The sequence below is a fragment of the Passer domesticus genome, chromosome 5, assembly GCF_036417665.1.
Source record: "Passer domesticus isolate bPasDom1 chromosome 5, bPasDom1.hap1, whole genome shotgun sequence".
Taxonomy (NCBI): Eukaryota; Metazoa; Chordata; class Aves; order Passeriformes; family Passeridae; genus Passer; species Passer domesticus.
Genome location: NC_087478.1, coordinates 72328070 through 72350193, shown reverse-complemented (window position 1 = coordinate 72350193; position 22124 = coordinate 72328070). Strand labels below are relative to the sequence as shown.

Sequence of the window (22124 nt, the reverse complement as noted above, 5' to 3'; positions counted from 1 at the left end):
TGTGTTTCCTCTCTCTGTCTTCCTTGGAGACATGAGTGGGTTTGTCCATTTTGGATGGAAACTGCAAGACTGCTCAAGCAAGGAAATCTCTCTGTTTACAAGCATGCATGTCTCTGGGAATAAATGCAGCCAGTAGAAAGCCACAGCATGGGAATGGATGAGAAGGAAGAAAGGGGGTGGGGGTTGGAAACAAAGGAAAAAGTGTGGTGGCTATCTTGACATCTGGATCTGTCCTTGCCCCTGAGTTAGCCTGGCCTAGGCATCTGTTCTGTCTGGTGTGCCAGGCTCAGCAGCAGCACGTGCTAACTGAGGAGATGGTGCCAGCACCTCACTTTGCACTGCTGGCTGGGGCAGGGAGCAGCAGTGCAGGTGGATCCCTTGCCCAATGTGTGGGGAGGAGAGGCAGGTGGGGACCTTGGAAACTCAGTGTTTGCACAGTTAGCTCTTAGTGAGGATAGTCTGACTGCAGGAGCCCCAGCAGTAATGCTCCTGTGGGGGGATAGGGGGATCTCCAGGTGGGAGCCACCTTCAGTCTGCAGGGGAAGGATGACTTCTGGAGTTGCCACATGTGGTTAATTTTTATCAACAACCTGAAGAAGAAAGGGAGCTGTTCTAGAAGGACCTGTTTATAATCAGGGCTTTATTAAGTTACTCTGTTCTGAATGTATGGATGATTACAGAGGGGGCAGAATTCCCGTGTGTAGGAAGAGAGGTGCCTTAGCCCCAAGCAGGTTTTGCATTACCTGTGCTTTGGTTTGGTGGGCCAGAAGTTTTCCAAACCTAGCTTGTCACTTGTGTAATTGCTTCCTGTGCTAAGTCTGAGTCAGCTTTCCTCACGGTGCTGTCCAGCTGAACCAGGTTGGCTTATCCCAAAGTCTTGGTATTTTAACTCCAAATGGAAGGACAGGCAAGGTAGGGGGATGCAGTGCTCCTATCTCCATGGTCAGTTCATGCTGTGAACATTTCCCTATTAACCTCACATTCCCACAAGCTGCTTGGTGGAACAGTTTGATCTTGCTGTGGGGATTGTGCCATATTATGGGGGAAGCTCTGTTCTTAATCAGTGCAGAAGCTGTGAGGGGAAAAACAAGTCTGCAACATCACTTGGCAACACAATTATTATAATAGGGTTTGCTTCTTCCTACACTGCCCAACTGAATTATTTTCTCCATATGGTGGAGCTACTCTGTTTTTAACTGGTTCTTCCTGCCCCTTCACCAGATGGCTGTTTTTCTGCAGGACCTCTCAGCTCTTGCGCGTTGTGCCTGCCTTGCTGAGCTCGGAGCAGGGAGAGGAATTCTGGTGAAAGCAGGCTCAGGACAGGTCATGCCAGCTCTGTCTGGTCAGGGGGCAGGAATATATCTGGTGCAGGACCTTAGGCATCAGTGAGATGAATATTCAGTGTTACTTAACAGGATAACTCAGAGCAAGCATCCTGTTTATATTTGGTGGTGGTGAGATTTTGATGAGATCAGAGAGTTGAAGGAGCTGTAAATGGGCTACACATGGGAGTCTTTCCCTTCTTGGTTTCCAGCTCATTTCAGGCCTGACCTGTAACAGCTCATTGTCGTCCTTGTCTTGGGTGTTAAGCACATCTTGTCTAATACATTGCAATCCTGTCTGTCTTCTTGCTATTTTTGTCTTCCTAGGGCAGGGCACCCTACCTGTAATCTTGTTGCTCTCCACCTGCCAGGGGATCCCAGCCCTCCGCACAGCAAGCCTCTGCTGCTTGAGTGCATCCTTGTGATGCCAAAGAGAGGAAAAAAATAGAGACATACAGAAATTCCAACAGGAGGTACAAAGTGTTTAAGAAAGATAAATCACTACTGTAATTTACAGTTCAGGAAAAAATAGCCCACCTGGGTTCTGGGTAGCTGGACATTCTGCATCTGTATTCAAGGGCCTTCCTCATTTGCCTTTAGTCTGCTTTTTTACAAAAACAAGGTGTGTGCGTGACCACACAGCTGCTTTGTTCCCCTTAAGTTTTGAATCTGGTGAACAAGTTCAGCAAATTTGATGCAGGGGGAGAGGTCTCAGTGGTTTTGAGCTCTACATGTTCCATGAAAACAGGCAGCTGGGCAGAGCCCCTGTAAATGGATGGCCCAGAGGAAGGGCTGTGGTGTTGGCTTGCAGGTGTAATACATGGTGTTGGAGGGGTGTCTCTGCACAGGAGCTCAGTCCCGAGACCTCTCTCTGTAGGAAACAGCAGAAGTCTTTCTCTGACCTTTCTTTTTTGATTTTTTTTTTCACTTGGTGAGACTTGAAAATAAAAATAACGCTTTTCATCTTCAAAGAGCTTTAGAAACATCAGCTAATTAATCCTTTCCTCATCTAGTGTGCTGCTTCAAGGAAAAGTGGGAAAGCTGGGATTTTTCTGGAAGTGAGTGAGACAGATCCTCAGAGGACCCCTCTCAGTTCTGAAGGGTCTGTGGATGTTGCTCCACTCCAAAACATGTGGCTTTGTACCATGTTGTTGATTGTTCTTTGTTTCTGTAACAAATTAGTAAACAATGGAATTCAAAAAAACAACCAAGAATCGTCCTCAAGTACATATGCCCCAGCTTATGGATAAACAATCAACCTGAAAATACTGTAAATGGGCTTAATCAGGAGGGCAAGAAAATTCCCATCATTAAGATTTAAAAAAAAAAAAATAGTAACATTTTCTCATAAATTTTCTCCCAGTAAAGGCATTTCCTGTTCTTCTATTGATGTCACTGAGGATCTCACAGGCAGTGTCAAAACCAGAATCTTTAGGTAATCTCCTGGTCACTCTTGAGGGTTCTCTTCCCTCTTAGTCCAGCAAACCATACATGGTCACAGTGTCAGTCCTGACACTCGTGTGACAAGTCAGTGTTGCCGTATGGATTCAGGGGCTGATGAGCACTGCACTGACATTGTCCCTCTCCATGGGAAGAAGGAAGATCACTATAAACCAGGATCTGCCTGGTTTCTTCCAGCCTGACTGGAGAAGTGAGCACAAGGGGAAAGGATGGAGGGTGTAGGTGGCTTTCACTTTCTTGCATTTAAATGAGCTCTGTGATCCATGTTTTCTGCTGATGGTAATTCTGACTTCTGGTCAGGAGTAACACATGCCTTGTCTGTGTGTGGGATGGGCATCAGTGCAAAAAGCCAGTGCTTCTGGTGGGTTTTCCTTTGCTATCAGCCAAGTCTGGCAGAGGTGCCTGGATTCCCTCCAGTCCCAGGGGTGTGTCGTGGAGCACATTTGACACAGTGAGTTGGCCTCGAAGGGCAGCAGGTGCCATGCTTTTGGTTTTTCTTGGCAGTATGACTATACCACCTTGATTTTTCTGGACCCTGCTTTGCTGTCAGGATCCTAAGGTGAGCATCTCCAAGCTCAACAGCATCAAAGACACTGCAGAAGCTTTCAGTCTAGGTTTCTTTCTCAAGAGAAATTCTGTAGTTAATTTCCTCTTGAGTCTACTCCTACTGGTTTTCCAGGGTGGGTTTTTTTTTCATTACTATTCAACGGGTGTGAACTTCTCTGTGGTCCCAAACAGGACATGCATGCAACTCTGTCGCTGTGCTGGCTTTTGTCATGCAATCTTTTTGCTTTTGTCAGCGATTTCTTTTCTATTCCATTTTGCATCAGCCCTGAGTTCTCTTGCAGAAATGGTTACAATTAGAAAATAATGATTTTAGAATTGTTAGAACATAAATTAATTGTAGCTTCTGGTGGGACAGGAAAAAAGCAAGAACAGAAAATACTTCTCAGTCAAGCAGAAGTTTTCCCTATTTTATACATATTTACTATTATTCTACAACTGAAAAGCCTGGATCCAGAAATACTGCGGAAAGATGAAGTGGTGATTACAGAATGCATGTTCTCAAAGGAAGCTATTTTAGGTCTCCTCAAAGCAAAAAAAAAAAAAAAAGCCCTCAGGCTCCCCTGAATCAGGAACGTGATGCTCTACTTTGACTAGAAACATATCAGGTTCCATGCAAATTTGTTGTCTTCAGATAATTGTCTTGCACTTCCCTTGCCCATCTCTGCATAACTGAATTTGGTTGCTTGTGTCTGTGTGCATAAATATGTGAGAAATGAGTCCAGAGCAACTCTTGAAGCCGTGGTTGGATTTGCTGGACTGGTAGATTAAAAAATTCCTCTATTTTCCTCTTTTTCCTTTTAAACTGAGACATTCAGATCGGGCATCAGGAAGACACAGTAAACAAGGAGCCTGGCGTTGCTGTTTTTAGACAGGCACTGTTCGGAGTAGGATTGTGCTTTAGGAGGTGCTAAGTATGTTCAGCAATATTGGCATTTCGTTTCAGTAGGATGAAGATCCAAGAGAAATCTGAGCCCTTCATGAATGGAAGCAGTCTTCCCTCATATGCCCCTGCATTGCTTCTCCCTCTCGCTGGGCAGATGTAAAGAGCTGCATCCCTCCCACCTCAATGGGATATGGAGCTGGTCGTTTCCCCTCTCTGGTGAAGGAAAAACAGGAAAGCCCTGCAGCTCCCTTTCCCTGGCCACGCCGCCCTGCGGAGATCACAGAAGTTGTACCACTTAATCCTGTCACTGCTGTAGCATCTTGTGGGGCGGCGACAATGGGCATGAGCAAAATACATAATTAATAAAGCAGCGGTGGTTGGCATTTGCTGCCTGGCGATGGGTGGGATGCGAGGAGAAGCGGCAGGGTAATTATAGATGTGAAAAATGAGGCAGGAACACGGGGTAACCTTTCTAGGGTAGCTGTCCCAGTGATCGATGGGCCTACATTGTTTTCTCGCTAACCTTTTGGTGAACCTCCCCTTAGAACAACAGGGGAAATACAGTTATTCCCTTCCCCGTCTTGTTTCTTGGTAAAGCACTCGTGCACCACCTTATTATTGCACCCTAAATATTGCTGTGTGCTGGTAGTAAATCTTGAGGGTGGGCAGTGAGCTGCCCCTCAGGCAGGGCCCTTCTGTTCTGCCCCCATCCAGCCCCATGTGCTGCAGGCACCAGCTCTGCCACAGCCCCAGCCAAACCAAAATGATGGTTTTCCACAGCTAAAACGGGTGTCGGGGGAGCTGCAGGGAGAGAGCTGGGGAAGGGTGCAGTAAAGGTAATGAAAAGTACACTAAGATTTTCTGATGGAGGGACAGGGAAGCTCCAAGACATTGGGGCAATAAATTCACGGGCTTAGAACTGGATGAAAGTGTCTTTGAAGAGAGGCTTTGGTCCATTTGCATCCCCTGCTGCTTGAGCTCTTACCTATCAAAGCCAAACCCACTCTGTTTTCAGTAATTTCTAACACAGCTCTCATGTGGTGAGGTTTCTGAGAGCTGCAGTCAAGTTTGCTAAGCCTGAACTCCTCTGTCAGGAGGAAGAGGGTTCTGTTCAGGCATTTCGGGGGGAAGCATATGATACACACCAGATAAAATTGCAACATGTTAAAAAATGTGGAGAATGCCAGGAAATGTTCTTGAACCCTGCAGTTGACTTAACAGAGAGCTAAATGTTACAGGCAGTCACCATAACTGAAGATAGGAATGTATACATAGGACAGCCCCTTCTTTTAAGAAAGGGTGGATCTTTGTCTTCATGTCCTGGGAAGTACTTTGCATTGTGGTATTTATTTCTCTGGAATAATTACTGAACTTCCTTTCAGCCAAAAGCATTCCTGCTACATGGGGATTTCTTCGCCCTTTACAAGGACAGTGCCAGCTACTTACAAAACAGTGAAATTAAAAAATGACATCCGTACTGCAGTGAGATCCAAGGACAAATTAGAAGTTAAAGTTAATCAGATGGGAATCAATTCAGATTCCCCCTGTGTATAGTGAAAAGTTTCTTTTGTATGATTTTTTTTTTCCTGCAAGATTTGTCTTTCCAAAATTTCTGTCATAGCCACCTTAGATTTTTAACATGCGGAAAATGTTTATGTTTTTTCAGAGCATTGGGGTAGCTTTAAGAATTTGTTTTGGCAAGAAAAAAATGAAACGGTAAAAGGAGACGTTTGAAGAGTCCTAGAAACAAATATATGACTATGTGTTGACATGTTATGAAGGTGTTGGGAGCGACTCCTTACTTAAAATTGTGTTGAAATTTGCACTTACTATGGATTTAAATTCATCAGCTTCACACTTTAATGATTGAATTTAGGTTCCTGATTTGGTACAGAGATGCGTTAGAGAACAATTGAATTTTCTATGTGATGGTTTTAAATAAAGAATGAACTTAACTTTGCAGAAGACTTTGTCTTAAAAGTCTTTCTTCTGAAGAGGTGCATTTCTTCCCACGCATCATGGTTCCTTCAGGACTATTTGCACACCACACTTGCATTGTTGACTGTATCCTGGTTTTCTGTCTGGCTCCAATAAGATGTGTGGCATTAACTGTCAGAGCTGTTTTTTTGCTACAGCTACAAGGGCCCTCTTCCATCTCCGGACAAAGGAGCAATTGCAGTCTTTGGCCCTAAAATATGGTAGCTGCAGGATCTAGACTCATAGTGGTCACCCCAGTGCATCAGGGGTTGCATTTTTTTCAGACTTGATTGCAGATCCTGTCTTAGCAGATGCTGAGCATCAAGTTCCAGAGCTTTTATTTCCAGGATGATGAGGGATCCAAACTTAAGCTGCAAGTTTTTTAGTGCAAGGACCATTTTTTTCCATCATCTAGTGCAGTAGGGCTCTACTTAACACATCCAGATGTTAGCCATAATATAAATGTAATAAAAATAAATTAAATTCAGAGTGGATTTGTGTTTCTGCAATCTGTGCTGTGCCCTGCTGCTTGTACAGGGAGCTGTTGTCACCCACTCCGCCGGCTGTGCTGACTCAAGTAGGGCTTGCATAGAAAGTGGGAATTTTCAACCCTCTGCAGCCAATGGGGGCAGCTCTGAGGTGTCCCTGCTGTTCCCTGCCACGCAGTTCTCCATGTGCAGATGAACAGGCATTCCAAGGCTTTTCCTTAAACTCCTGCCTGGACCAAGCAGGCCCTCAGAGCATAGGCAGGGTGCTGTGTCTCACCAGGCAGGGCTTAAAAGTTGGCCTTGGATTTCATGCGCTGTTCCCAGCTGGATTGCTGGGTGATATCTACAGGTCATTTTGACCTAAAATTTGCCTTACTTCAGTAATACCCATCTGTTTGGAAAGAGCCTTCAAGTCCATGTATTATTATTATTATTATTATTGTTGTTGTTCCTGCTATAATAAGTAGAAGTTGTGGTCTGACAGATACGGCACGCTGCTCACAAGGACCCCGCTTCCTTTCTTGGCTTTGCTGTGCTCTCACTGTATGATCTTGGGCGAACTGCTCCACCAATCTGTTCCCCTGTCACCACACATTGTCTTAGATCATCAATTCTCTGGAGCAGACACAGTCCCTTAGCACGTTTTAGCATCTAGCATTGTAAGGCTCCAGGCTCTGCTGAAATACAAATAGTTGTGGCTAATAATAATAATAATATTAAATCTGTGTGGCTCTTAAGAGATAAGTAAAGGGCAATGCTCCTTTCTCCAAGGAGCAGGCAGGATAAGTACTTTATTTTTGTCTTTGTCTTCTTCTATTGATAAAAAAAGAAGGCAGCCAGTAGACTTGATTAAAAAAAGAAAAAAAATAAAAGAAGGCTGCAGTAATTTGATATTTTTAGCCTCAGACCTGCTACTTGTTCTGTGAAGCCAATCTTAGGATCATGGCCTGAGTCTGGTTCGTATCCGTGTTTGCCAGGGATAGAAATATTTTGGAGGCTTATATTGACAGTTGGCTCAGTATTCAGGCTAATCCTATAAAACCACCATGCAGCTTGGTGCAACTTTCAGTATTTGCTGTGAACAAAAGTGTCAGGAGTGTTGCAGATCAGACATGAGAAGCTTCACTTGGCCAATACGTGGCGAGGCTCTGGGCTGGGACGATAAGGGCTTGGGATGGAACTGAGCATGGCAGAATGGCTGGAGAGAGGAGAAGTCAACTTTTGTTTGTTTCTGTGTGCTGTGGGATTTTTTCAATTATTATTTCATTTCCAAAGAAATGCAACAGCAACAACAAAAGGTCTTAAATATTCAGCAGTGAAAACAATAGATTTGAAAAGGAAAACAAAAAGTTAGAGCCAGCTCTGGCATTGGTGGACACTTGGCTCTGAGGGAAGCAAGAACAGCTTGGATTTGCATAAATTGCATACTGCGGGTCAGAAAGCAGAGTCAGAATTATGCTTTCATTGCAGTGGCATGAATGGGAGCACATAATTGGCATTCTTCCCCTCTTGATCAGATGCCTCCTTCAGGGGATTTCTGCACCCAATACGTTGAGGCTCATCCATTCACTGCCTGGCATGGATAGGGCTTTTGTTTTCAAATTATGATTTTTCTATTCTCTGATTTCTTCCATAACCTGGGAAAGCCCCAGCCCTCCCCCCATGCACGGCCCTTTGTTTGGGAGAACAAGCAGAGGTCACGCCGTGCTGAATGTGGCTGCTGTTGCATCACCCCCTGTGCGTGTTTTTGTGCTTCTGGCTCAGCGTGGGGCTGTCCACCCCCGGGGTGATGGTCCTGGTGCTCCCTGTTGGGCACCTCCTCTCAAGTTCATGGAGTCCTGCATTTCTGAGTGCAGAGAGGTGAGTGTGACTGTGGTCAGTCCAGGGGGGCTTCCTCCAGGGATGGACAAAGATGCTTGGCTGGGACAAGCTTGTCAGGTTCTTGGTCATACCCAGGGCCTGGCTCTCTTTTCCATTATTAGGCTTATTAGCATTTTTTTTTGCCTTTTGTGATTTCCAGCTCAATCACAGCAAGGACTTGCTAGGGGGTTCAGGTTTAGCAAAACACATGAGTGCATGTTTAGCCTGAGCTGCAGCCAGGCCCTTGCCAGGATTCAGGCGTGTATTTTCTTCAGATGATACACTTGGTATGTGCTTCCAGCAAGTGCATGTGGTACTGCTGAAAACTCACAGAACCACTGGGTCCATCCAGACCCTGGTAGCCACATGGAAGCCTTTCCAGTGGGATGTCATGTCCTGGTTATCCCCCCTGTGAGGTTCCTTCTGAGCACTGCTCACCCAGAGTTTCCTCTCACTCTGGGTGCATGGTTGCAGTTTTCTTCTCCACAGAGCCATTGGCCAGACCAGGTGCCTTGTGCCCCTTTGTTCTGTCCTTTCCTGGGACCATGCCCACCCTGCTGTTGATTTCAGATCAGTTCAGCAGCAGTGGCAAAGAGCAAACAGCAACTAACAGGTATTGATGACTGAGGCCTGCTTCTTCATTTATTCACAGACAAATGTTTTAACCTGTCAGAGTTAAAAAATCATATTGATTGCAGAGATTTCGTTTTATTCCTTAGGTCTGTTAGTCAAAAGGGCAATTCCTCCTTTAATGTCTTCCTGCCATGGGCTTGATTCCACTCTACCTTGTCCAGAAAATCTTTTATTTTCAAGGCTCAGGGAAAATGATCTTTATAAAATATAAACTATGGGAATTTTCATTCCCCTCTGGCTTTAGGAGGAGGAGAGCAGCTGGTAGAGAGTGGATGAGAAAGGCTTTATCTGCTATATTTTGGTTACTGCACTTTGAGTGATGGGTTTAATAATTGATAGAGCAATTTAGCAATGATCCATAATCCTGAAAGAAGCCTACGCTCCCCTCCCTTTCTGTCTCCCTCCCTTTCTCCTTCCCTTCGAGACTGACAGGCTGCTCTCAGTGGTTTTGTCTGCAAAATTTCATCCCTTGGTTTCTGTAAACAGCCTGACATGAGAGGGGGGGGGGGGAAAGCAAGTGTTTCTAAATCTTTTGTCTTGTTTCCACAAACAGCTGCACTGCTTTCTCCAGCTCTGAGCTTCAGTCATTTATTTGCTCTCATGCTCTTGCTGAAGAGAGCAGGAGGTTTTCTTTAAGGCCCTAACCTAAATGAAGTGTGTATGTGCAGTGTAGATAGGAGAGCAGAGAGGTGCAGAGCCTCCCAGCAGGGACCCCTCCCTCCCCATTTAAACCCAGGCTTTGTTCATGGCTGAATCCAGCTTTCTTAATCCCAAGAAAGGTGCACAGGGATGGCAAGTGCTTGATATGTAAGTGTGGTTTACTTGAAAGTCTTCCAGGATTAACCTATGGAAATTGCTTTTTCCAAGAGCCTCGTGTGGGTGGTGGCAGGGAGCAGGGGGATCCTGTTGGAGAGCCTGGTACTTGTCTTTGTGACTCCCCATTTTTCAAGGTGGATGCAAACCCACAGCAGCATAGGGTTGTGTTTCCAGGAGCAGGGTGTGCAGCCCCTTCACAAGGGTGGGTTCCTGTGTGGGCTGTCCACAGTAAGTGTGGGAAGAGGAGAAAAGATGAAGCAGGAAAAGGAGACAGACATCGTGAGCAAGAGAGAAAAAGAGACAAGGTTATAGGTGCTGAGTGTGTGTTGAGGCCGAGGCAGAGTGAGGAGAGGGAGGAGGTGCAGCCTGGCAGAAAGCCAGGTGTGAGCAAAGTCAAGTGAGATGTATTAAATTATGTTTCTCCATATGTATTACATAGATGCCAGATTGACAACGAGTTGTAATTAAGCTTGACATAAAGTCAGCTATGCACAGCTGTATTATTCCTTAAAATTACAAGGGGTGAGGTCCCTTGGGGCACAGCAGAGTTTATGGATGCTCCACCATGGGAGGTCTCTGAGATGGGCTAGCTGAATGCTTGCCAGGGGTGACACAGGCATTGCTGGGATGGCCCAGGATTGGGGAAGGGAGGGAATGGGTGACTTCCCTGGGGTTCAGGCTAGCCCTGTCTGCCTCTGACACCATCCTCTGGAGTATTTTCACCCTTCCCAGTCAGCACCCCGCTAGAACATGAGCAGTGGCCAGTGTCTGCTTTTATGAGTTATTTGCTATTAAATACCCTTAGCTAGCAATGAGAGGCTCACAAGGCTTGGAAGAAATTGTTGTGTGACTTGCTCTCTGTTAAAAGACACAACTTTGTGCAAGTACACTTGATTAAAATACCTGGGGACCTGCACCTGTACCACAGGAAACACTCCCAGCTGTGTAGGATTTCCCCTGTGTGTGTAGGAGGATCTTGGTGACCTTCCTATTGAGAAATGTATGGTTACTGGACCTTATAGAGTTAGAGAAGTTCAGGTGACAGGAGACCCTGGGAGGTCATTTAGTCCAACCTGATGGTCAAGGTAGAGTCTGCCATGAGATCAAGATCATCACTTCATCTTGCTGTGTCTTAAAAGCCTCCAAGATTAGCAACTGCAGAGTCCCTCAGGGCAGCCTGTGCTGGTGGTTCATTTATCTGCACCATGGAGGTGTTTTCCCCTTTCCATCCCCAGAGGGATCCTCTCCTGTTTCAGTTTGTCTGTCATCTCTGCCTTCTGCTGCCCACCTGAGGGATGAGCCTGGCACCATTTTCTCACGTGGCAGAGGAGGAGGAGTAGGCTGCTGTCATGGACACCATGGTTCTCCCTCCCCATGCTGAGGTTGCTCCAGGTCACCCTCCCACTGGGATCCCCATCCCGAGTGTGGTGTCCAGGTGTGGCTGGAGGTGGGTTACCACATTCCTTGGATGGCTGGCCCTGATTCAGGGATGCTGTTGGTCCTGCTGCTGTCAGGGACTTCCTTTCTAGCCCACTGCCCCTTGAGTCAAGGTGCTCATGGCCATTCCAGCTGAGCAGTTCCCTACTGTCACCAGTGCTTGTCTGTCCCAGGGGCCAGACATTTCTCTCCCTGGCATTTCTCCTGGCTGTACTTCAGAAGGTCCCTATCAGGCCATGCCTCCCACCTGTCCAGGTCCCTCTGGGTGGCAGCCCTGCCCCCACGTGCATGGCCAGGAATCTCCAATGTGGCATCACCCACAGACTGGGTGACAATGCACTCTGCCTCCTCCTCAGGTCAGGGGTAAAGATGTCAGTCTGGGATAAACCCCCGTGGTGCCTCACTGGTTACCAGCCTCCAGTTTATATTTATGTCCTGTAACATAAACCATCACTGAGGCCTGAGTGGATCCAGCTTCCAGTCTTTTGAGCTGATTCAGATATTTTTTGAAGTGTTGCAGACTAATCTTGAGGGATGGGCAGGAGCAATGTGAGCAGTGCAGTGTTGAAGCTCCCTTCTAGTGGTGGTTGTACAGGTGGTCTGGCAGCCCTGGAAGTGGCTCTGGTTACACCCACAGTCCTTCCCCAAAAACCAGGTATACCAGTGTTTGACCTGTGCAATACAGAGCCTGCTAGGAGGCCCTGTAGTGGCACTGTCCTTCCTTATCACTCAAACCAATACATCTTTGTGGGCAAACAGTGTACTGTGACCAGCTGGGTGGCATTCCTCTGTGGTCCTTTCCCTCCCTCAGGAATAGCCCTGTGCTGACTGACCATCCAGCAATGAGGGTGAGCCCAGCATTTCCCTGCTGAGTGACATGAGTGAGGCCCAGAGCTGCTCTCCTGTCCCCTGCATGGGGTGGGGAGTGAGCAAGCAGGAGCTGTTGGGGCTGGTAGGGTGTTATGCTCTGGCCCTGGTGGCTGCCTTTATCACAGACACAAAAGTCTGCAGATGCCCAGCCCTGGAGGAGAGGATGGCCTTAGTCTGGGGGTCATTCATATTTGATGTGTGCATCCCTTCCAGCTGTCTGTGTGAATGGAGAGGTGGAGGGGTGAGGGAGATAGCAACTGTAGCATTTTACTTCCAGAATATGAGCCTGTCTCCTTTTACATCCCTTCACTTAAGAAATTATTTGGAGTTTGAGAAGTACAGAGGAACAAAAAAAAGGTTCTCTGTGCATTCCACCTCCATTACCTAAGAGTTAAAGGAACTCTGCATTCTACAGTACATGGCAATAAAAGGTGGACACCTCCACAAAATACAAAAGAGTCAAGTGTGCAGTATGAGAAGGAATCCATAAAGATGCCAAAGAAAGGGTTCATCTGAGAGGAGGATAGAGCTCCATCACTTGAATAAAAACCCATTTGTAAGACACACAAAGGATGCAGTTCCTTGTCCTCACAAGAGGTATCTTGGTGCATGGGAGAGCATGAGCTCTGGGTTGGGTGTGCAGCTGCTCAGTGCCTCCGTGCTTGGGCAGAGGAGCTCAGCTTCTGCCTGTCTGCCTCTGCCCAGGGCTTCCTGAGTGGAAATGTGGAAGCTGCTGCTTCCCAGCGTTCAGGCTTTAGCAAGTGGGACAGGACAGACACTCTCTGCTCAAGGTGTCAGCAAGTAGCAAGCTTTGAGTTATATTTTTGTCTGAGGTGTACACTTGTCTATGAAGGACTCTGCTGAGACTATCACGCTTGGCCATGGGATCCTACCAGAGGTGGTAAATTATCCCTGAGGAGGGCAGTTTTCAGGAAGTTTTAAAATTCAGAAAGAGGCCAGCTCTCTGAATCCGAGTCTGTGGAAATGAATTTTTTTGGCATTTGTTTTTAATGCCCTGTGATGTGTGGGTGAAAAAGCCAGCAAGCTAGACTGGTAATTAATTTTCCTGACAGAAACACCAGACAATGAAATTACCCTGCCACAAAGCAGGGTTGCTAAAGTAAATACTCCGCCAGCAGCAGGCCTGGAAGCAGGACGGGGTCGTGTGTGAGGTGCAAGCAGATGATGAGATGGCACTGCTGCCTCTGGGGACCTGCAGGCACTGCCAGCACGGGGACCCTGCTGCCCCGGGGCACCAGCAGCTCTCTGGGGTGCACAGGCACATTCAAGCTGGGCTCCAGAGGATGGGGGACTGACTGGCCTCACTGCTGAGCCAAGAGCAGGTCACCCTTTGCTGTCCAGGCAAGTAATTTGGTTGGAAACAGGTATGGATGTGGGAAGTGGGGGTGGGATGACTGCTTTTGTCCTGGAGATTGAGGCTCTTGGCAGGGCTCTTCAGTCTTTCCCGGGCTGGTGGCAAGTGGTTTCTAAACTTTTGGTCTGTGCTGGTGAGATTTGTGTGAGCTGTAGAACAGGTTGTGCCTGTGCATGCAGAAGGGGAGTGCCTTTTGTTGGAAGACATCGAGGGCAGCTCATGGGAGAGGAAGGACAGGAGGGCAAAGTTTTCTGTTTTCCTGCTGTGTGTCTTGTTCTGGAGGCAGGAGTTACTGTGCCAGGAGTGTTGCAGATGCACAGCCAAGAAATGGGTGGAGAGCGGGAAGTGGGGATGTTCTTGCATGTATTGAGGTATCTGGCAGACAAGATCCCTCACCACAATCAAAAGGTTTGGTGAGTCTGTGTTAAAAAACCTGTATTGTTCGTACAGAAAATGCTTCTCTGTGCAGTCATGGAGAGATCTGCTGAAGATTTCAGTGCTGTTTGGGAGGATCTGCTGCCACGTGAAACGTCCTTCCAATTTATGATTGCAACACTGGGATGTGCACATTTTCATAGGGCATTTTCCCTTGTTGCACAGTGCTAGCAGCTGCAGAATGCAGAAATCCCACACAAGAACTGTTTAAGACATGGAAACTGTTTTCTTTCCCTTTGGGAAAGAGAGTTACACTGTTTTTCTTGCTGAGCTAAATCTGAGTGCTTTTAGGAAAACAAGGGTCAGTTGTGGAGTGCATTTTAGGACTAGAGTTATTTAATGTATTCATTATCTGTAAAAAGTACTGGACCAGTAGTGAAGTGTTCAATACACATGCTGTCTTAGGTCAGGCTGCAGAAAAGAGTGAGGAGTATTTAAAGGACTTGATCTAGATTACAGAAAACATTATGCTAGATCAGTGCAGTACGGAAAGCAGTAAACATTGGAAGAGAAAAAATGAACTATTTCTGCATAATTCTATGTCCTAAATTAACTGCAGCTTCTCTGGAGAAAGGACTGCATGTCTCAGAGGATCTCCCAGATAAAACATCTGCTAAAATGCCTCGTGTCACTCCAAAAGCAAACAAAATATTAAGCTTAGGGAAGACTGGAACGCGAAAGCATTCTGCAAATAGTGTAAAATAAGTCTGGGGAATATCCTTGTGTTTAACTCTTTCTAGGTCTGTTCAGCCTGTCTCCAAGCAGTCATGTCAGGAAGAGGAGTTGCAGGGTCAGGCAGTGGAAGTGGATTGAAACATCCATGGGATGGTACACTGAGGAGGCAGAAGCTGCTGCAGACATGGGAGAACAGGGCAAAGATATAAAATCAGCTTGTGGTAAAGGACAGGTGATTCAATCATTTCCATCTTCACCTCTAAACCAATCTTTGTGAACACAGAGTGAGAGGTGACAAATTTAAACCTGATGAAGGCAAATCAAGCTTTAAACAGCCAAGCTAAGATGCTATTGGAAGCAGAAGGTTGCCTGTGGAACTCTGTGCCATAGCATGTGATGGAAGTCAAGATCTCACCTTTTCTAAAAAAACTGACATGCTTATGTTAAGAAAGAGAGGAGTTGCATGTTAGATACTACAACCAGAAGGATGTATGCATCCATAACTGAGTATAGAGAACAAGATCCACCACAGTGGAGATTCAAAGGTATTCTGTCAGTGGACAGGTTAGTTCGTTACAGAGTTCATAGCATCCTGCCCCAAAATGCTTGGCATTGGCCATTTCAAGCAGGCAGAGCACTGCTCCTGGTGGCTGCAGCTCCCTCTTTCCCGCAGCAAACAGGAGGTATCTGCTGGCTGAAAATCTGGAATCCTGTGTGGTGTCCACTACCTGTTGTTCTTGAGGTGTCTTAATGACTATTTACTTAAGTTAACAAGATCTTTTTGTCTTAGGGCCACTCCCTTTCTGTGGAAAAATTACTATGATTGCATGAAGGCTGGGAGAAAACCACAGCAAGTGGTGGCTGTGGTGTATGTAAGGCACCATATCACCTAGATGTAGCCCCTTCTCACAGGCATTCTCACCATTGTTAGAATTCATAACATGAGTGATGTTCTGTTTAGTTGCACTCTTTGTGTTTAAATAATATGGACATAGATTTGTGCTTTTCTCCCCAATAGTGAAGATGGAAAACTTCTTCTGCATGTTAAAAAGAAATTATCTCCTTATTACTGCACTCCAGAAAGTAGAGCTTTCAGGTAAACCCACTGGACAGCCAAAGACTCAGGAGAAAAAAAATTAAGAGATTTTGGAATCTCAAATTCTAGGTCATCGCTTTTTGCAGGGGTCTGAAGGTGTTGGCAGCCTAAGTGTGGGGAGAGAGGAAGGGAGGGGTGTGCTGCATATGACAGCAGTGCAAGTGGTTTTTTATGCACAGGGAGTTTTCCACACAAAATCATGTTGGGAATATCCCTACAGTCCACCCCTCCACTTGAGTTAGTGGGAGGGATCTGAAGTTGAGGCGATTCATGGCTGAGCTCTCATTAGTGACCAGGGACATTTCCTTCACAATGTGGAAGGCAGGCAGGGAGAGGCAGATGGCTTTGAATGCAGGATTTACATAGTAATGAGATTCAGGTCACCATAGCTGTCTTTTTCTCTCTGCATTTTGTCTAGGTGTCGGGTAGTGTGTAGGGATGACAGGGATGACGGAATAGGGAGGAAAAGAGGAAAATTAACCCCTTGTTCATGAGGAGACATTGCTGTTAGAATAAAAACTTTGTCACAGTGGGCTAAAGAGCAGTAGGGTATGACAATGACAAGCACAGATGAGGCTAGAGGTAGCCACTTTTTAAGTTTCTGAGTTGTTTTTGTGGGAATGGCACAAAGAATTCTAACTTTAAAATACCAGAATTTCCTGTAATTTTTACATTCTGCGTTGCTGGTTTAAGAAGAGGTAGTTTGGAACTTTTGTCATTACAAGTCCCCCCAAAACTGGGGGAGTTTGTGGACTGAAGACAGGGCATGAATTCTTGCTACAGAGTCTTTGCTTCTTTGGAAAAAAAATACCATTTTGCTTGGTTTCTTGGCTAAAGACTTGTCTTGACATGACTATGTAATGGTGTGATTAAAACATAATATTTTCCACTGCAATTGGTAATCCTTAGTATGATCTCACTAGTGTCAGATCTTATCCTGATGACAAATGGGGAACTGGGAATCATAGGTCCTATTTCGAGCTTTGGATGGTGGCACTTGATTTGCTCAATAGCCAACCCCAGGCATTTCCAAAATATGCATAAGGGCCTGAGAAATCCCAAGGCTATATTTAAAATGATGAAAGTTTTAAAGCAGTGTGTGTTTATTTTATCTGTCTTCTGCTTTTTCTTTCTTTATAGTTAGAGGAGTATGGGCGAGTAAGTTATTCTTCCTGCTGTGCATCCCATGACACCAGGAGCTGGGACTTTAGAAGCATTGCAAGATCAGGAAAGAAGCTTTAGGAGATCCTTGTATAAATAGGAACTGTGTCATATAACTGCATGTGGACATCTAGGCAGAGGTGGGATAAGTAAAGAAGGTGTTTGTGTGTATAAAGTTTTCAGTATTTGGAAAATATTTTTGGTTCTTTCACACAGAGTTTTTGAAATGCAGAACGTTTGGGGCACATAGGTCAGGATTCATCTTGTCTTACCTTGGCTACTGGAGTCAAGCAAGTTCATCTAACCTCATCCTACAGACCTTTTCAGCATCAGTGGAGAAGGATTCCAACCACCCCAAGGCAGTGGGACAGACTCCCTCTGGAAGGGGAGGGAGCAGAGGTGCTTTGGTGGCATCTCTTGGAGATGGCAATAAATGCATAGCCAGAGAGCTGCTGCATTTTGGCTGTTTGGGCTGAAAGGGAAAAGGAAATCTAATCAGGTGCCTGGGGCAGACTGGGAAAGGAAGGCTTCTTGGCTACTTCCTCCTGAGGAAAAGGCTTAGGTCTAATAGATCTAATTATATTATTTCTTTGTTTTATTGTTACAGCCATTTGTTTAAAAACTCAGTAATCCTTTTATACCAGGCCTGTAATGATTATTTAATGTCTGGCTGTTTGTGAACCCACGGAGCTGTGTGAACAGAGGATGCTTCACTGCAGGGGATGTGCACAGTTCTCCACAGGACAGCGAGCTGGGCCTGAGAGCCTCGAGTGGGGGCCTTGACTGGGGGCCTTCCTATTCCCACTTGCTGGATGAAAGCAGTGGTAGTTCCCTCCTTTACAAAATGCTGCCAGATGTGAGGCTGTCTCTTGGCTGTATATGGCCACAGTACTCTTCTGTAAGGCTGAATATTCACCGACTAATGTTTGGTCAGCAGGCACCGTGCCAGTGACCAGGGGGTCCCTCAGCTCTGTCAGAGCAGTGACACTTGCTGGTGGCAGCTCTGTGAGTGTCACGATGGGCACCAGCTGCCCAGCGCCAGCTGAGCAGCTCTGCTCCCCTCGCTGATGTCTTCTGACCTCTTTCTTTGCAGAGCCCCTGAAATCATCCTCGGTTTACCCTTTTGTGAAGCAATCGATATGTGGTCATTGGGATGTGTCATTGCAGAGCTGTTCTTGGGCTGGCCCTTGTACCCAGGAGCTTCAGAGTACGATCAGGTGGGTGTGGATATTGCCCTGGGCGCTGGTAAGTGCACACCTCTTTTTCCCTTCTCTTGTCAGAGTGAGCAGATGCCAACTTTTTCACTTTGGCTAATGATGGATCTGTATTTCTTGCTCTCCCAAGTCGACATTGTCGTTATGCACCTGGGTATTTGTTCCAGGTAACCAGTGTGCAGCTTGGTACGCTGGCTTTTAAGACTGCCTGAGTGAAATCTCAATCAAGAGTCAATGCTGCCATTGACTGGAGAGCTCTGTGCATGTCCCTCCTCACTGTGCAAAGCAGGCACCCGTTCTCTGCTGTAACAGCAAGTGCAGTATAAAGCCTTATTTGTTAGAAGAAACTGCATGAACTCAGCTGCATTTCATAACCCCTTTTATGAGAGTGCATATTAAAAGCAATGACAAGAAGGAGAGCATTGGCATTGATGTAGGTTTCCAGTTAATATAAGCTGTCGTCCCTTTTCTCCCTATAGGCTTTTATGCCCTTTTTGTAGTCCTAAAACCGATAATGCAGCGGCAGCTAGAGCCAGGGCTGAAGAATACTTTGCATTCCCACAGTATTCTTCAGGCTGATCTTAGCTGTCTGAAAATGCAGCCTGCAAAGGGGCCTTTTTTTCTTTTAGGAAATAAATTTTTTAAAAAGGAAAAGAAAAGCAGGAAAATAAATAAGTTTTTCACATACTGAAATGTTTTCTTGACTTTTCTTTTGAAACCAGTATTTTTTTAATCAGAGCTCTAAAGGTAAAATTTGGCAGGGGAAATAACTTGCAGCAAAGAGCAGGGCTATTAGTGACTCTAAAGGAAATCAAATGTAGCTGAAAAACTTACAAGCGTTTGAAAATCACATACCAAGCATGAAAAGTAGATTTCTTTCTCTTCCCCATTGCACCCCAAAAGCCATAAAACACACAGCTGGAAAAGAAATCACCATACTTTACTGGCCAGCTTAACTGCCCAGCACAAAGCTTCCTCTGGTAAAGTGCAACGAGGGTTCCTGGGGAACTGGGAAAGGGATAGGGGCTGATCCTGGGCACTGGCTGCAGCACTGGCATGGGGCTGCAGGCAGGATGCTGCTGCCCCTCAAGTGTGTGAGCTCTGATGGACCTGAGGAGCTGCAGAGCTGAGCAAGCCATGCACAGTGAACTGGGGCCTGAGTGCTTGGAAATGATTGAAAGCACGGCTGCTTTTTACGCCTTTATGTATTTAATGTTTTTATCCTTCTCTGTTTCTTCTCTCAAAAGCACTTTCCATCCTTCCCTAGAATTTTTAAAGTAGGTGACTGGTTTTAGTAGTTTTGCAGAGTTTGCAGCAATTTTGCAGAATGAAGCCATGCAGGAGACAGGAGGTGCCAAAGTTAAGGTTTTGTGTGGTGCCTCAGGCATGTGTGACATTGGTCTTCAATTGTGTAATCACAGACTCTTTCTCCTTTATTAATAAATAAAAGTTTGAGATTCTTGAAACACAAATAGAGTATCTTTTAGCTGTATGGGTGCCAATGAGGTCATGCTTGTGGATGCAACCCAAATAACGTCATGTAGTCAGTAGAGACAAGTACTTTCCATACCATGAGGGTGTCGGTTGGTTTGAGTGTATATTTCACCCTAGTTCAAAGGCAGCCACTTCATAATCCTCTGTTTGGAACTTCAGACTGCTCCTAGGACAGGCTGTGTGCTCAGGTGGAAAAAAAAGGCAGAAGTTAGAGAGCAAATATCAAATTGCTGGAATGACTTCCTAGAGAGGAGAGGGTGCGAAATGTTGAGGCATCCCATTAAAATCACTGTGTGGGTCCTTCTCTTTGAACTTTAAAAATTTAGGAACTTTCCTCTTTTCATCCTTTGGCCTTGTGGGAGTGCACTCTAAGGGTGAGTTCCCAGTGATGTATGTGATAAATTGAGGGAATTCCATTCAGAAATTCTCTTCCTCTCATTCCTTGCACTGAGTTTTTTGGCATGAAGTTTCTCTACATGCTACCTTCTTTTTTTGTCTGTTCTGTTGGTTCAAATGCCTCCTGAACTCCTTCAAGGAAAACCTCCAGAGATCTCCACGGGATGAACAGTGACCTCTCATCCTTTCTCTTACAGATTCGCTACATTTCACAGACGCAGGGCTTACCAGCAGAGTATTTGTTAAGTGCAGGGACAAAGACGACGAGGTTTTTCAACAGGGATACAGACTCACCGTATCCCTTGTGGAGGCTGAAGGTAGGAAGACATTCCCTTGTTTCTTTTGCCTTGGAGTTGTTGGTTGGAAGTGAGGAGACACTCAGATCACCTCAGAGCCTAAGTTTCTGCTTTTTGCAGTGCAGCACAGACGTAGGGGTGGATCCTGCCCAAGGTAAAACCACCATCCGCAGAATTTGGAGCCTATAATACACCTGCTTGGCATTGAAATGTAGGAAATTTAAGTCCAGAGTTGACCTGGAAATCTCCCTATAGTCAATGATTTGGTGTGTAGTGGGCAGACTTTTCTCTAATATCTAACTCATTGTGGGGGGGAAAAGAAGGCAAGCATTTCAATTCTACAGTCAAAACCTCTAGTAAAGCAGGTGAGCCCTGAGTGTCTGGTGCCAGTGGGTTTGGCTGCATGCTGTCCCCAAGGAGAGAGGCCAGTGGGCTTCTGGCTGGGATGGGATGCTCTACCTCAATGCCTGGGTGGTTATAAGAGACCCACCATAGTTGGGAGGACCCTCAGGAGTGAAATAGAAGAGATAAATGACCTTGTGACATAAAAGATGTCACATAACCGTGGTGGAGATCGTGTAAATGGTGTCTGGTCAGGCAAGAGAGGCATGGTGGTCCCTGATGAGGACAGGATGAGGCACATGTGGGAAGTGGCACATAATCTGCAGCTGGTTGCAGGGCAGTGTTGGTCAATGCCTGTGTCCTGTTTTGAGCAGACGCCAGATGATCATGAGGCAGAGACGGGGATTAAGTCAAAGGAAGCAAGAAAGTATATTTTCAACTGTTTGGATGATATGGCACAGGTAAGAGTGTTGGTGAGTAACCAGCAAAACTGTTTGCATGCTTTCCAGCAACGCTAACAAAAGGGAATTATGGAAGTTCTCTGTGTATCCTATTCTGGGGCCAGCTCCTGAAAAATACCAGGATTGTGCCTGTCAAATTTGCTGCTACGTGCCGCTTTGTAGGAGTGACTGCACACAGGGGTGTGTGTGCTGTAGTAAAGCAGCCTTGGAAAGTGGCTAAGGCACATCTCTGAGTGTTGAAATCCTGCATTTTCTCTTGTCTCTCCAGTGCTCTTCTGTATGACCGCTGGCAAGTCACTTGCTTTCCCTGTGCTTTAATATTCCCATTTGTTAAAGGGTGACAGTGGAAATATTCACCATGGCCACAGAAGAGTGTGCTCACTGTAAAACATGGCTGGCTGGGGGAAGAATGGGAAGTACTAATTCACTGGGTCAGTTCCATGTCGTTGTGAGAGCTAATCCCAGCATAACCACTCCTGTGACAGGAGTTTGTGCTGACAAACCAGTGTGCAAAACTGGCCCAACACTAGCACCAAACTGGAGTTTGTGCTAGCAAGGTCTAGACATTGCAGCAAGTAAAGCATGTAAACATGCAGGACTGGAATCTGAGGAGACTGGATAATTAATGAAATAATATAACAAGTCTTTTTTTTTTCCTGGCACCTGATACATGAATGGGATTTTTCTCATAAACCTACTGACAATTTTTATGTATTTTATATATTTTTTGCTCACAGGACACATAGATAAGTGTCTGATGGCGCAGTATATGATAAATACTGTGATTATCAGAGCTTGCCTGCTACCACATGGAAGCTTTTCATCTTCAGTGGAGGGTGACTAAGTGTTTCATTAGCCACTGACC

General features: G+C 45.8%; 1 protein-coding gene across 2 annotated transcripts in view; it reads left to right on the top strand.

Moving 5' to 3' along the window:
- Nucleotides 1-22124, top strand: part of HIPK2 (homeodomain interacting protein kinase 2) — a 126228-nt gene that overhangs the window by 73782 nt on the left and 30322 nt on the right. For both annotated transcript variants that reach the window (XM_064420986.1, XM_064420987.1), the window contains exons 3-5: nucleotides 18150-18273; nucleotides 20358-20477; nucleotides 21173-21259. In XM_064420986.1, the coding sequence (XP_064277056.1) occupies nucleotides 18150-18273; nucleotides 20358-20477; nucleotides 21173-21259 (331 nt within the window). The remainder of the gene's footprint in view (nucleotides 1-18149; nucleotides 18274-20357; nucleotides 20478-21172; nucleotides 21260-22124) is intronic.